The 14,117-nt window shown below is 32.0% G+C and overlaps 1 protein-coding gene and 1 long non-coding RNA gene across 2 annotated transcripts; one reads left to right on the top strand and one right to left on the bottom strand.

The window, feature by feature from the left end:
- Nucleotides 1-814: 814 nt before the first annotated feature.
- Nucleotides 815-9,169, top strand: LOC126738701 (uncharacterized). The gene is made up of 5 exons (XM_050444143.1): nt 815-1,186; nt 1,245-1,584; nt 6,118-6,528; nt 6,586-6,740; nt 8,786-9,169. Exons 1-5 carry the CDS (start codon nt 1,106-1,108, stop codon nt 8,969-8,971), a joined length of 1,173 nt encoding a protein of 390 aa, XP_050300100.1. The 5' UTR covers nt 815-1,105; the 3' UTR covers nt 8,972-9,169.
- On the bottom strand, nt 6,751-8,670 carry LOC126738702 (uncharacterized). The gene is made up of 4 exons (XR_007661422.1): nt 8,593-8,670; nt 7,492-7,568; nt 7,021-7,426; nt 6,751-6,962 (listed from the first exon to the last, which is right to left on the bottom strand). It is a non-coding gene; the product is annotated as an uncharacterized LOC126738702 (long non-coding RNA).
- Nucleotides 9,170-14,117: the final 4,948 nt, after the last annotated feature.

Genomic DNA, 14,117 nt, shown 5'->3' with positions numbered 1-14,117 from the left:
AGTAATGTTAGCTGATTAGTGGCATAATTTGAATATTATAATATGACAGCAAATGGTGTAAATATCCAAAATATCTCAGCAACTTGGTTGGTGCAACAAAATCGCTGAAAGAAGCTTGACTTATCACAAACAGGCTTAAAACTCACCAATGAACTTTATTGATTAATTAGCTGTATTATGTAAATATGATAAAATCGCAGCAATAATTTAGTTCGGGTGATAAAATTGCAGAGAAAAGTTGCGTGAGAAACCACCAAAAATTAACTAAATTGAATTAACGCAACCACTCCAAACTCTTAGATTTTTCAGTTTACTTTAATTCCAAAATGTTCTTCTAAAACAACAAGTGCAAAGTATTGCAGTAGCAATTCATTGACAAAAAAACGTTGTTTGTCGCGATGAAATTGCTGATCAAAATTGAATTGTTGGAGACATACTTGGTACTCGTATTATACTACTACTAGTACTACCGTATTATTTAATCGGTTCAGTCTTATTGAATGCAAATAAAAGCAAATTCGACGCAACCTTAACCCTAAAGAAAGAAACCTTAGGCGAAAAGCCGAAATTTTGAATTACAAAATGTTCTAAACAACTTTCTTCCGAGCTAGATCTATTATAGAAGCAGTAGAAACACCTGATTGACAATAAATCGCAGCAACTAATTGGTGCGATAAAATTGCTGACAAGTTGCACCGTCATAAACGGATTTTAAGAGTCCTCTTTCTTACCTTGTTTGAAGATTAACAACCCGCGGACGCCATTGAAATTACAGGAAACTGTAATGAAACATTACACAAGCTGTCAAACGTCAAAATCAGCTGTTGTTTGTTTGTTGATTACTTCCTAATAGGATACAAAATCCTTTGTTTATTATTCCTAATTTGTATTTAGAAACGAAACAAAGCCTTAAATAAGTAAAACTAACTTTTGATTACTAGCTTAACAAATTCTAGTGAGACTTATTTAAAATCCACAAATTGTCAGCGTGGTAATTTATCCCCAATGACCTTGTCCTTTTTGCGTCGTAAGACAATCACTGTCTAATATACTTGTCCTGTATATAAAACATATTGAAGTTGTCCTGTAACTTTTACTATAAAGAATGGCTGAAAAAATCCGTAAAAAGACCACTATATATCCTGAGTTGCCAATGGAAGACCTTACCCCCTTGGTGCCCCAATATGTAAGTCTAGAACCCAAGTGTAAAATCATTTAACATACAATAATATCTTCTATTTTAGCATTCTCTGCCTCACACCCCAATAACCACTCAACCTCCTCCTCTCAAGAAGTATCCATCTCTTCCACCTCATACTCCCAGTGATCCCTCTACCGTCTTACAAACAAAATTGTGTCCCATCCAAAAGCACTACAATGGATTTTTACAAGACTACATTGATAAAATTGATGAGATTTTGGAAAAATTCACAGAGATCAAGAAGAGGGCAGAGGAACACCATTATAAGAGTAATTGTGCCAAAGTATCTGGAACTGTTGTGAGTAGTACGGGGGCCGCACTGGTTATGGGATCCCTATGGTGGGCCCCTTTGACTGGAGGAACTTCCTTAGCACTTGGAGCTGGTAAGACATATTTTTGATATATAAGTTGATCATTAGGTATAATATGTTCTCTCAAGGCTAATCAGATTAAAAGTAAAGAGTAGAGGGATTAGTCAGGTGTGAAATTTATTTCTACATTACCTGCATCTTTTTTGTAAATCATCAATCTTGTCTGATTACAAAACACTTATTTTTTCTTGAACCATTTGAAAGCTAAATGATTGATTGATTGATTCTCTGTAATAAAATATTTATTTTTTTGGTGTACAAAAAAAATCTCACTCAATTGAGACAAGTGCTTGGCTACATCTAGTCCTGCACTTTTTTATATTTTCCTTTTGTTTAGAGGCTTTAAATAAGAGAGTGAGCTATTTAATCATACACAATGTCTTTATTTTGAAGTCATATTTTAAAATCAATGAATTCAATACATTTTTTGTTTACTATTTCAATTTAATTAATATAATGAGTATAATAAGCAAATTCCAACAATGCTTTTTTAGTTATATGATTCAGATGAATCAGAAAATTAAAATCCCAAAATTCTGTATTCATTAAAGCTCATTATGTCTTCCTCATTAAAATGAATATCTGATAAAATATCTAATAAATATAGATCATAAAGTGTTCTCTGTTAGAAAAGCCATATTGTCTTAAATACTCTAAAACACCATCTGATAAGTTGGCCATCTAAATATTTTTTAAAATACCAGTAATATCTCACAATACAATGATAATAGTAAATAATATTGAATTTATTGTATCACAAGGAGAAGGAAAAAGATCAATATTAAACATAATATTTTCATAAAAAGCCAATGGCATAAGCTCATCAATATTGATAAACTTATAACCCTATTTATCTTGTAGTAAATTTAAGTAAAACAAACCAGATTTGTGACCAAAAGCAAAGTTTACTGAATAAAATACTATATTACATGTTTTATTCAGTAAACTTTGCTAAAATCTGTGATTAGGGAAATTAAATATTTTTTATATTTGAATAAATAATTATTTTGATCAATTTTTACCAAGTACTTGTGCATCTAACCTTATAATTATTTACCTAGAAACAAAAACTTTTTTTATTATAAATTTATTCAGACCATGTATATTTAATATAAATTAAAGCAAAATAGTTTTTTGCTGACTATTAAGGACACTGTTTAAGGCATGACTATTTAGGACAAATATAATTGAAGGGTGGGTCTCTTGGTAAACTGCTACCAAAATTGGCATGGAAAATTATACTTCATTGATTAAGATTTAGTGTTTCTTTTCCTGAATCCATTGAAAGTGAATCAACAAACAAGGTAGTCATTATTCTGTTATTTTCAACTTTTTATTTTTATAGTTTTTTTTATCTGTTTTATAAACAAAGAATTCAGAATTGTTGGATAGCATGTAAAATTCTTTAAATAGAAATATATATCTTTAGATAATCAAAAACTTGTAAAGTGACTTAAACGACTTTAATACAATGTTAAGGATACAATTAAAAAATAATTAAAGCCAGAAATGATTGAAATTATTTTTATAGAGTAGCTTTTTGTATGGAAGCTATAAAAACTCGGCTGAGGTATCATAGAAGAGTGTGGCCTAAATCACAATGAGTGCAGTTTTTCAGAAATTCACAATTTTCAGGAGATCCAGATAGCAATTTATAAATTAAATGATGATATGCAGCTAAAAGGTGAATTTTCGTATTCATATCCTCGAGTTTTTTAATAAAAAAAAACTAAATTATTTATTGGTGCAAGTACCAAAACACAGGTTTACACATATTATGAGAAAATAAAAATGTTTTTACAAATTAGTCCTTAATTGCTGGTATATGAAAAAAAGATAAAATTAAATAAAAAGTCTAGATTAAATAGACACAATTATACTAAAAATATGATTACACTTGAAAACAGAAAATACATACTAACAAGTTAAAAGGGACAAGGACAAAACAGTTTTTAGTCAGTTTTGGTAAGTGTTAGGAATTATATAGTGTCACATCAGAGTTTTTTTATTAACATTATGTAAAATCTTTTAAACAATTGTAAAATCCTACTCTGTTGAACACATTCTTAGTTGTTGAAGAACCTTATCTCTCTCTTCAGCCAAAAAGCCATGCACAAAGCGGGTGGCATGTGAATCATTGTTAACAATGAATTTTTGCCTACAGCCCTACCTATAGTCCAAACCATCATCAATCTGCCACCCCTGCTGCAACCTAAATTTCCTGTGCCAGTGTGGTGAATGCAATTCACCTTTTCACTGTTCACCTTTACAATACGACCTGTCTTCATACTGTCCAACTTTTTTCAAGGCCTTTGAAAAGTGTATTTATAACAGTTTATGTCATCAACTCAAAAATCATATTTCATGAAAACAACATGGTTTCTTCAGTAGGTCGACCGTCACGAATCTCACGTGTTTTCTATAAAAAGCATACAAACCTGTGGGACATAGGAGATAATTAGATGTTGTGTATTCAGATTTGTCCAGGGCCTTCGATAGGTTGGACCATGGTCTTATCATTGAAAAAATTATATCTATAATTTGGCTTTAAGTCAAATTGTTATCCCACACTGAGTAGTGCCCCTCAAGGAAGCAATCTTGTCCCATTAATTTTTTCTATATTTTTTAATGATATCACTGGTACAGTTATGTCTGAGTGTCTTTTATTTGCAGATGACTTAAAAATATTTCGCATAATAGAATCTTAAGAGGACTGTGATCTATTGGAAAGAGACATTGATGCTTTAGCACACTGGTGTACAATAAATAAATTACCTCTAAATATTAAAAAGTGCAAGTGTATGTCAGTCTCAAATATTCACAATGAAATTAAGCACAGTTATAGCTTAGGTAATATTCCCCTAGAAAATGTCGTTTCTATGAGGGATTTAAAGGTCATAGTTGATAACAAACTGACATTCAACAAACACATCGATGATGTTGTTAAATCTTGAAAACTCTTGGTTTCATAATCAGAGAATTTAAAAGGTTGGACGGACAGTCTAATTAAGTCCAAAGCTCTTTTTGCAGCAATGGTGTGGTTCCCCAACTCTAATGTCCATATAGACAGACCAGAATATGTGCAGCGCAGGTTTTTGAAGTATCTATGTATGATACAAAATTGATGGAATATACCCTCCAAGGGGATATAACCATAAACTACTTCTACAAAGATTTAATTTTTTATCTCTGAGGCACTGCGCTATTCTGAGCAGCCAGCTTTTTTTTATTTAAACTATGCAATTATAAAATTGATGTACCTCATCTTTGAAGGGACTTAAACTTTTTTGTTCCCTCTATACACACTAGAAAACACCTTCACTTTTATTTAGAATATAAACCTATTAAGCAAGAAATGCACCTTTAAATCGAGCTTGCTCATGTTTTAATATTTTATACAGCAATAATGATATTGACTTGTTTAATGGCACTAATATATATTCAAACGCAAAATTGCTGCAATGATTATGACCTTATAACCATTAAATATTTCTATATATAATAAATCTCAATTTACTTCTCTCTTGCCTGCAGTATACTCTGAAGCTGTGAGCTTAAAATTTCGGCTGTTTTGAGTCAAATCAATTTTTGTAGACTTAAGTTTTATTTACTGTTTACCTAAGCTGCCTAACGTATTTACTTTTTAGTTTTTTCAGTTTATTGGTTTGTATAATTACTTTTCTGTTAAGCAAATGTTGTTTTAATATTAGAATATTAGGAAGGATTATAATTTCCTGTTGTTTCCTTTTAATGTTTGGTAAATAAAATAAATAAAGCATTTATAGAATTCTTCAATCTCCAGTGAACCTTTCCATATGTGCATCCCATTTTAGCACACTCTATATCTATTCTTAAGTATAACACTGCCTCACCAGTCACAAAGAACACCTGTAAGAATCTTTCAATAAGGAGAGAAAATTGTTAGTCTTTGAATCATTTAGCTTTTGATTGTCTTTCACTAGCCTTACTCATTACAGTGCCCACCCAATGTTCTCAGACTGAGACGGTAGTCTCATCAGATAACAACACATAGTGTTAAGTTTAGTAAGGGAAGCCAGTAAATCAATGCTTTTCTAAATAATGCTGGGGAAATTTTCTTATAATTTATGTGGAACTGGAATGCCTTTAAAGTCACAAAATGTTGTGCCTGTATGTTCCCTGTTTTCGAAACCATCCCAATCCATATACATACATGTAAATTTGTCCCAAAAAAAAAACAATCCAACCCAGACAACATAGACTTTTTTTTGGAGAATGTTAGGAGCAAATTGAGCACAGAAGAAAGAGTAATTGGGTACTAGTTGTAGGCGTTTGTTTCATCTCTTGAAGATAAGCACTACAATAGCCTGCTTAAGGCAAGAAGGAAAAATACTTTCTTTAAAAGACATGTCTATTAGTTTACTCAAAGGTATTAAAATAAGTTATTTAATAACTTTTATGCCTTACAGAGAAACCAAAAATTATGGAGCAAACTCTACAAAACTCTTTGTTTTTAAGAAAGAGTCTCTATAAAATACTTTTAAAATATTTTATTTTTTATTTAAGGAGGTGCAGTAATGTCAGTAACGGGAAGCCTAACAAACGCCCTGACAGACTACATAGACTATAAAACAACCGCAGCAATAATGGAAGACATTAAATTACTGTTAAAAGAAAAGGATAATTTTGATACTTGGATGCGAAAAAGCCTGTCAAATTTTAACGAATGTATCACCCAATTAATGAGTGAGGGAATAAGCAAAGAGGTGGCCATAAGTACGATCATTGAAGGGATCGCAAAAGGAGCCATAAATATAATGGAAAAACCGGATAATAAAGTTCTCGCTTCGCTTAGTACTGCTGTTAAACTACACCACATTCAGCATATCGCAGCTGAAACTTTACCAGTTTTGGGAAAGACTTTTCACATGACCGAGAAAAGTTTTCAGTTTGTTTATAACATTTTAGGATTGACTGGTAGAAATGAGTAAATTATGTTACTATTTCCTTATTTTTTAAAATTTTATGTTTTAGGCAGGACGGTTCCTAATTTAATGAAGGACTTCGCTAAAATATCGGGAGTTTTATCTATTGCCTTTACAATGGCAGATATTTCGATTTTAATTAAGGATTTATGTTCCGACCATCCGTCCGTTGATATTATTGAGAAAGTCATTGATAAACTGAAGGTAAAAACTGTTCATTTGTGATATTTTTTATTATTTTCCTTTTCTTTATTACATAACGTAATAATTTATTACATAAACGTGTTACTTATAGGGATGTAAAATGACCTGTCATTTATCTTATTTTGTCATACAATCTTAAATCGAATAAATCAAAATAATTCAAGCGCTCTGTTGAGTTTGACGTTGATTCTTTGATACGTTCATAAATAACAGTATCTAAAACTTTTAATAATAATATTTTAGCATATAATTCTTGAGACAAAAAAATAACAATTATTACCTTGTTGATGTTGCTGCGATGCTGCGAGTTCTTGATTCCAAGGTATATGGAAATAATTTAAAATTCTGATTTATATATTATGTTAGCATTGTCATCAGGCATTTTATTTTTGCATTTTAAAAGTTCTTTTTGTTGCTACTAACTAACTGGAATTCCAAGCACAGCTTTGCTACATATCGTTATCATGAGCCGCGTTTTTGTACATCGTATCTTCTAGTATGTTAAGAGTAGAATATTTGGGTTTTTCTCATAGTTCCGCACAAACTGTAATGCCCGAAAACCTTCATTGCTTCTGTATTCAGCAATATTTTCAAGGAATTTACTTTTGTATACATAATCCAAATATAGAGCTGGGGAGTGGATGTATGTTTACCATTTATAGTATCTTCTGGTAACAGGCATTTTTCTAAAATAAAAATAATCATGGTGAAAACGTAATTGCTAGTAAATAAAAAAAAAATTGTTTATTACCTTTATAACGAGGGTCCGAAATATTTGCAGTAAAATGTTTATCTCTTAAGCACATTGTTTGTTTTTCTTGCTCAGATCTGAAAACATTATCGATTTAATGAAATGCAACTGGGATTTCACTCACTGATATTGCATTTATCTGACCCCAAAGGTAATATCCACTACTTTAAGGGCTGTAATAAAATTAAAAATCTTATTCTCGTCCAAAATACATCATATCTGTCTATTTTTTAGAAGTTATTCATATTCATCTGTAATTGCCGTTACAATACAATTTCAATTTGATCCGGGATATACTCTTCAGTATGCCTATTTACTTCAGTAAAAAAAGATTTATAGAAAACAGGTTGTGGTGTTATTATGACGAACTTAATTATACTCTCCTTTCTTATATTTGACTATCTGTCACATTGAATTCCAAGAACTTATAATATTTGTATTTGTTAAGTGGTTTGTTACTGTACCATTAATTTTAGTGTACACCTTGTTTAGAAGTGTGTTTGATAAAACAGAACGCGGTGGAAGAGTTAACGATTGCCTCATTGTTTAAAAATTTGTATCCAATATGTGTTTTCTACTATATTCAATAGTAATCGCATTGTACACAGATAGGTAGATTTGCCTTTGCTAAAATTTTGAGGGTAATTTTATCGATAAAACTTTAATGACTATTCTGAGTACTAATTTTTTGAGTGTAACTCGAATTAGAACTAGGGAGTCTCGGAATATTTACGTTTTCGTCAGCCTCTGATTGTGTATGAGATACAGACACTGTTCATTTTGTTTCTTGCCACGATTTTTATCTTCTGATTTATTTCCGATTTTAAGATCAGGACAGTATCAACTTCCACATGTAATTAAACATTGAATCCTATAAGTTATAGTTATAGTTCAATGATGTGCCACCTCCTTTTTGCAAAACTTACATACGAAACATTGTAGTTTTTGTCAGGGTCTAACTAGACGGTTAAAGAATTTAACAGCACTAAAGCAAAAGTGTCCTGTTTCTACCCGTATTTAATGGTTCTGAATACACCGTCCACACAACAAAAACCGGCACAATAATAAGAAAACACTAATACAGCCAAATAACTGACTCACCTCGTGCACCTAATAACACGTGTTGGATCTTTTCTGAAACTCTTATATATTTTAATGACAGTCAAAAATTTAGGCCGGTGAAAAATATATGACAAAGCGTATCATAAAAATAAATTAGGTTAGCGTCGTTTTCACATCCCTAGTTACTTGGCTTGTTCTAATATTAAACTCTGAATGATGAAATATTTTTCAGGATGAAAAAAATGTCCTAATGGATCTTCTGGATATTTTAAAGTCCGTTGAAAACCATAAAGATGGAGTATTCGACAAGGCGATAAAGGATATCGAAATGATTATTGATAAAGAAGATCTTTTAAAGGATTTCGTTATTGTTAACGAGGAGGACTACCATGAGAGGGCGGGAGTACTTGTGCAATAAATGCATATTTTTCTTTATAAAAATCTCTTTAAAAAATATTTTAGTCATAAGATAGAATGTATATACGCATATGTAAGTTTTTTATTACAATAAGGAAACTCTATATGTTGAGTTTTGTATCTCAACATACCAATGAATTTTTCCTTGTAAGTGATATTTGGATAACGCACTTGAATAAATAAGAAGCTAACTTTTCAATATTTTTTTTTTTAAAGTAGCATGTCGTTACCTCGAGTTAATCGATAATTTATTGCTCTCTACGATATTGTAGAATGACGGTTTGCGGTTTGTTTGATAGTAGAAATAGTGGAAATCAATCTTTATCTTTAATTTTCTTAATAACTCGTTTCATAAATAAAAACTTTTCTTAAACAGGAACAAAAGAAAAAACAAAAAACTCCTTTTTTACCACATAACCTACAATTCCCAAGCTATTCATTGATTGGTGACACGGCGGTTGACCCATGATCGGCTAATTTGGAGAATCTATTACCCCGAGTTCGACTGTATATTGCATTAGCTTTTCATATGTTTTCTAAGCATTTTAAATCTTCCATTGTGAATCTTCGAGAAATTGTAGCCAGTCCGCCACTAGGGAATATTTCTAGACGATTCCCTCCTTATACCCTCAACTGGTATTGTGATTCTAAAGGAACGTAACTGGTATGGTCAGGCCACCCATGGCTTTTTCATAAAACCCGGATTACGGTTTTATTGTTCTCAAATAACTAATTGTTTTTACTGACATCTAATAATAATAAAACATCGGTATTTTGGTAGAAAACGTGTATTTAACTTTTTTCAGCGCTTGGAAAAAAATAAAATTACACAAAGCCAAATAAAACAAATATTTGCAAAAAAAAGGTATTACGGCCCAAAACTAGCAAGTAAATATTTAGGCCAACACTCCCAAGAAAGAAAAAACATTTGAACATGATATAAAAATTCTACCAGAGAAGATTGGAAAAACATATGTAACAATTTTTTCTTACAAGCTTTCACTGCAAGAACAACAATTTTTTATGATCAAGTGTTGCTTACAAAATGGTTCTTTACACATTGAACAAAAAGTTAAGTGTTTTGTGATGATTGTTGGGCATTCATTGCAGCGCCTGCTCTTGGTTGGGGGTTCTTCTTCCTTGAATAATTGACTACGTTTAATTTGGCGTGAAACATGCGGATTTTCGCAGCGTCTTTTCATGTGATCTTTAATCTTAAATTTTTTTTAAACGTCTCTTCATTTTTACATTATTTATATTTGTGAATGCAAATAACATTCGACTGTTTACGCCAGCCATATTTAGAATACAATAGCATACAATATTGCAAGTGGCCATCTTCTTGTTCTTCGGTTACAAGAAAATACCGTGATTTTTGATCCAGAGAGTCCACTCCACTTTTTTACGAATTGTAGAGTTCGATAATTTTAGGTTTGTGTTGCATTGTTCACCGATTTAGCACAGTGCATGGACGAAATTAAATTTACACTTGTGTTCTTTTTCGGCACAAATCAAACGAAGGTATAATCCGAGTGAAACCAAATAGAGAATTTACGCCTCAATTTTTATTGGGTAAAAACTGTGGGGACTCTTCCCGCTTATTTTTTCGTACTGTTCCTACATAGTTCAGTCCTTTAGTTCTAAGCTCATTTAGCAGTTTCATGGATGAAAACCAGTTATCTCCAGTAACGTTTCTATTAGTGTGCATAATTGGAGCTACCACTAATTCTAAGACCGATAGTCTTGGTATAGACAGCTTTTGAGGATTATTGGCTCTTATATTTTCCCTGTGTAAACAAAAGCATTTAGAAAGTAGTGTGTTTTGGAGTTGAAACACATTATTTTTAGTCCATAACGCTGAGGTTTGCTCCTAATATATACACGAAAACGGAATTTACCTCGAAATCCAACCAACATCTCGTCAAGAGTAGTTTAAGTCCATGGAATTATTAATAAATTTTTGCAACAGTTGAGATATAGGAGCTAATTTGTACCCTTCTGCTTTTTTTGCTTGTCGGATTTCTGCATCGTCAAAGCGCACAGCTTAACAGGAAAATAAAACGCTTCAAAGACATTGTGAGACGAAAGATATCTCGTCCTGTGCAGTCGGTATCCCATAAGGATTTAGCGTCCTCGTGAGGCGATTTGAAATACGTGGTAGATATGTATAGTATTCCTAAAAATGCGTTCAGCTCTATTTCATCTATATGTTTGGTGAAAATGCAGTATCTCCAAAGTTTGGTTGAAGCAGTGTAATTTTTTGATTAGTGTGCGTTATTATTTCAAGAATTTGGTCTGTAAAAAGTAGAGACCATGCATCGAAAGGCGAAATCTGTTTGTTTGCAGCAGCGTTACGTTTGAGACCTGGTAATTTCATTATAATATTCTCGTTTTGTGTTCTAGAAGGCGCCGGTGGAATTTTTGACTATATAAAGTTATTTCGGTCATAAAAGTAGATACTCTCTTATTTCTTCCTGAAGAATTTCTTCATCACTAGATCCATCAATATCCGAATGCTCACTTTGCACTTGAACGTCACTAATATCTTTATTAGGTACCTCAAATATATTTTCCAGGTCCACCTCAATGTCACTCAAATCCTCCACGTTATTTGCAATTTCTTCCAGGTCTTTATCACTAAGATATTTCGACATTTTTGTAAAAACTATTTTTATATCGAGTAATACCTACTCGTGGATAAATTACTGGCTTAAATATTCTGTTAAGGCTGGGTCAGCCTTGACCCAACCAGACCAGTTAAGGATTAATGGGGCGGAAGACTAATATAATGTCGAGCCCATAAAGTAAGAAAAATAAAAAGAGATGAGTAATAATAATAATGATTCTTTATTTCAAATTATTTACAAATAAAATGAAGTCAAAACTGAATAATGCATTTACCATAAATAATACATGTTTATACATTGTATAGCTTAGTCTCTATATTTACAGTTTATTAACCACAATTTATTATATTAACTTACTTAAAAAAAAAAGATGTTTTTTCATCTAGATTTTTCTTTCATTTAGATTTACTTTCTGTACACTTTATATTTGAATTTGATAACTTTAATACAAAATTTCATTTTTAAAAATCAGTCTCTTTATAAAGCACTCTTAATTTTTTTTTAATTTAGGGAGGTGTAATGTGTATTTTTTTTTTTTTATTTAAGTAATGTCAGTAAAGGAGAGCTTAACAAACGCTCTGACAGACTACACAGACTCTCAAACAACCGCATCAATAATGGAAGACATTAAATTACTAGTAAAAGAAAAGGAGAATTTTGACATTTGGATGCGAAAAAACGCAAATTTTAACGAATGGATCACCCAAATAATGAGTGAGGAAATTGAAAGCTTATTGTTGTTTTATTTATATTTTAATTTTTTTTTGGAACATGAAATCAAACAGGATCATATCTAAACATTTTTTAGATCAGATTTTACAAAACATGGACTTCTTTCTGCAATTTATGTACGTTTTTTTTGTAATTTGACCAAATTTGTCTACTTCGAAGCACTAAGATACAGGATTGTTAAGGTTTGTGATTGCTAGGTTTTTAGGTGATTGTAAGGTTTGTGTTTGAATGTTTGTGGGGTTAATTTTATTTTCTTTGGCAATAGAGGGTTTTCGGGGTCGAGAAATTCGAATTCAATGTTAATTTATATGTAAATTCTAGAGGGCGCTCTCGGCGACACTCCGACTGGATAAAAACTTGTTCAACTTTTTCGTGCCTTAGTTAGAGCTCTTTATGATTCTAGAGCCTTACCTCAGTGTATATCGATTTTCCACGAAAATCTTAAAATTTCTATCAATATTACTTAGGAAAGGTACACAGGGTGTCCTTTAACTTGGTAAACACGAAGCAACAGCATATTCTTCGTTCAAAAATATTACGATTTGATCATATTCTTTTATTACAAAAATATCAATTTAACAGCAATGAAAAGTTATTTTTTTTATCTTACAATAAATGCTCGAAATGGTCTCTGTTAACTTCGCACACTTCTTACCCGTTTATTGAAAGAGCCTGATATTAAACAATATGTTGTTTTTTCGAAATTACTCTGCTGCATTTTATATTTATTCTCATAGCTCTTTCCGAGTATTGATTGTGTCTTGATAAACAACTGATTTCATATATGCCAAAGTCGAAAGAGTTAAACTCAGGGCTTTGAGACGGCCAAGCGACTAATCCAATAGTCTGTCCCTGACAGGTCAGGAAAAGTGACCAGGGACACCATTCTGCATGAAAATCATGGGTCTTCGTAACTGCAATGGGAGATCTTTCAAAAGCTCGATCAGCTTATTTCGTAAAAAATCTAAATAGAGTTCGCCGTTCAAATTCGGTGGTAACTCTGTTGGCCCATTACCAATAAGCAACAGAACGTCACTTTGAGCATAAATTCTGAATAAATGTTTGGTGTGCTGTTTTCAAATGAGGGTTTTCAATATCCCAAGCATGTTTATTTCTGAAATTGAAAAATGCTTTTCTAGTAAAAGTCGTTTCGTGACAGAAACGAGCGAATTAAAGTCTTTTCTGTAGATCGGGGTATAGCAAATTCTAACGAAGTTTTTCTTTATGGAATATATATTCGAGTTGTTGATTTACAAACATAGTGTGGTGTGGTATGGAAATCAATGGTACGTCTCGTACTGATTTCCCGGATTTTCAGCAAACTAGCATTTCTTCGTCTTGCTTGAGTCTGATAGTTTTTGGGCGCTCTCATACATTTTGTGAAGGGCGAAAAGAACCACTTTCTGTCTGTCATACAGGTTGTTGAAATTAGGACGCCTTTTATTTGGCATAACATATCCACATATCGCCGTTAAAATTTCTCCGCATTTCTAGCTTCGAAACAACATCGTATCGTGCCCTGATCGACTCTCAAAAGAAATTTTTGCATAGAAAACTTTTACGGCAGCTCTAATGGTTCTAATCCAGCACAAAAATTTTGACAGAAATAATATTTGCTATCAACATAACGCGGTCTCTTCATTAATGTGTTCTATCAAAGCTTAATATACAAATATTGCCAAATTTACGTGTATCCAAAAGTCACGGTTTCGATAATGGATGCAGTGCGTTCTTATTATTTTTTTATATTTGGGTTAGTTTTGATTAGCACTGTTTAGCTCTGTATGT

This window comes from Anthonomus grandis, chromosome 7, assembly GCF_022605725.1.
Source record: "Anthonomus grandis grandis chromosome 7, icAntGran1.3, whole genome shotgun sequence".
Classification (NCBI taxonomy): Eukaryota; Metazoa; Arthropoda; class Insecta; order Coleoptera; family Curculionidae; genus Anthonomus; species Anthonomus grandis.
The sequence above is the reverse complement of the archived record's forward strand: the minus strand, read 5'-3'. Positions and strand labels throughout refer to the sequence as shown.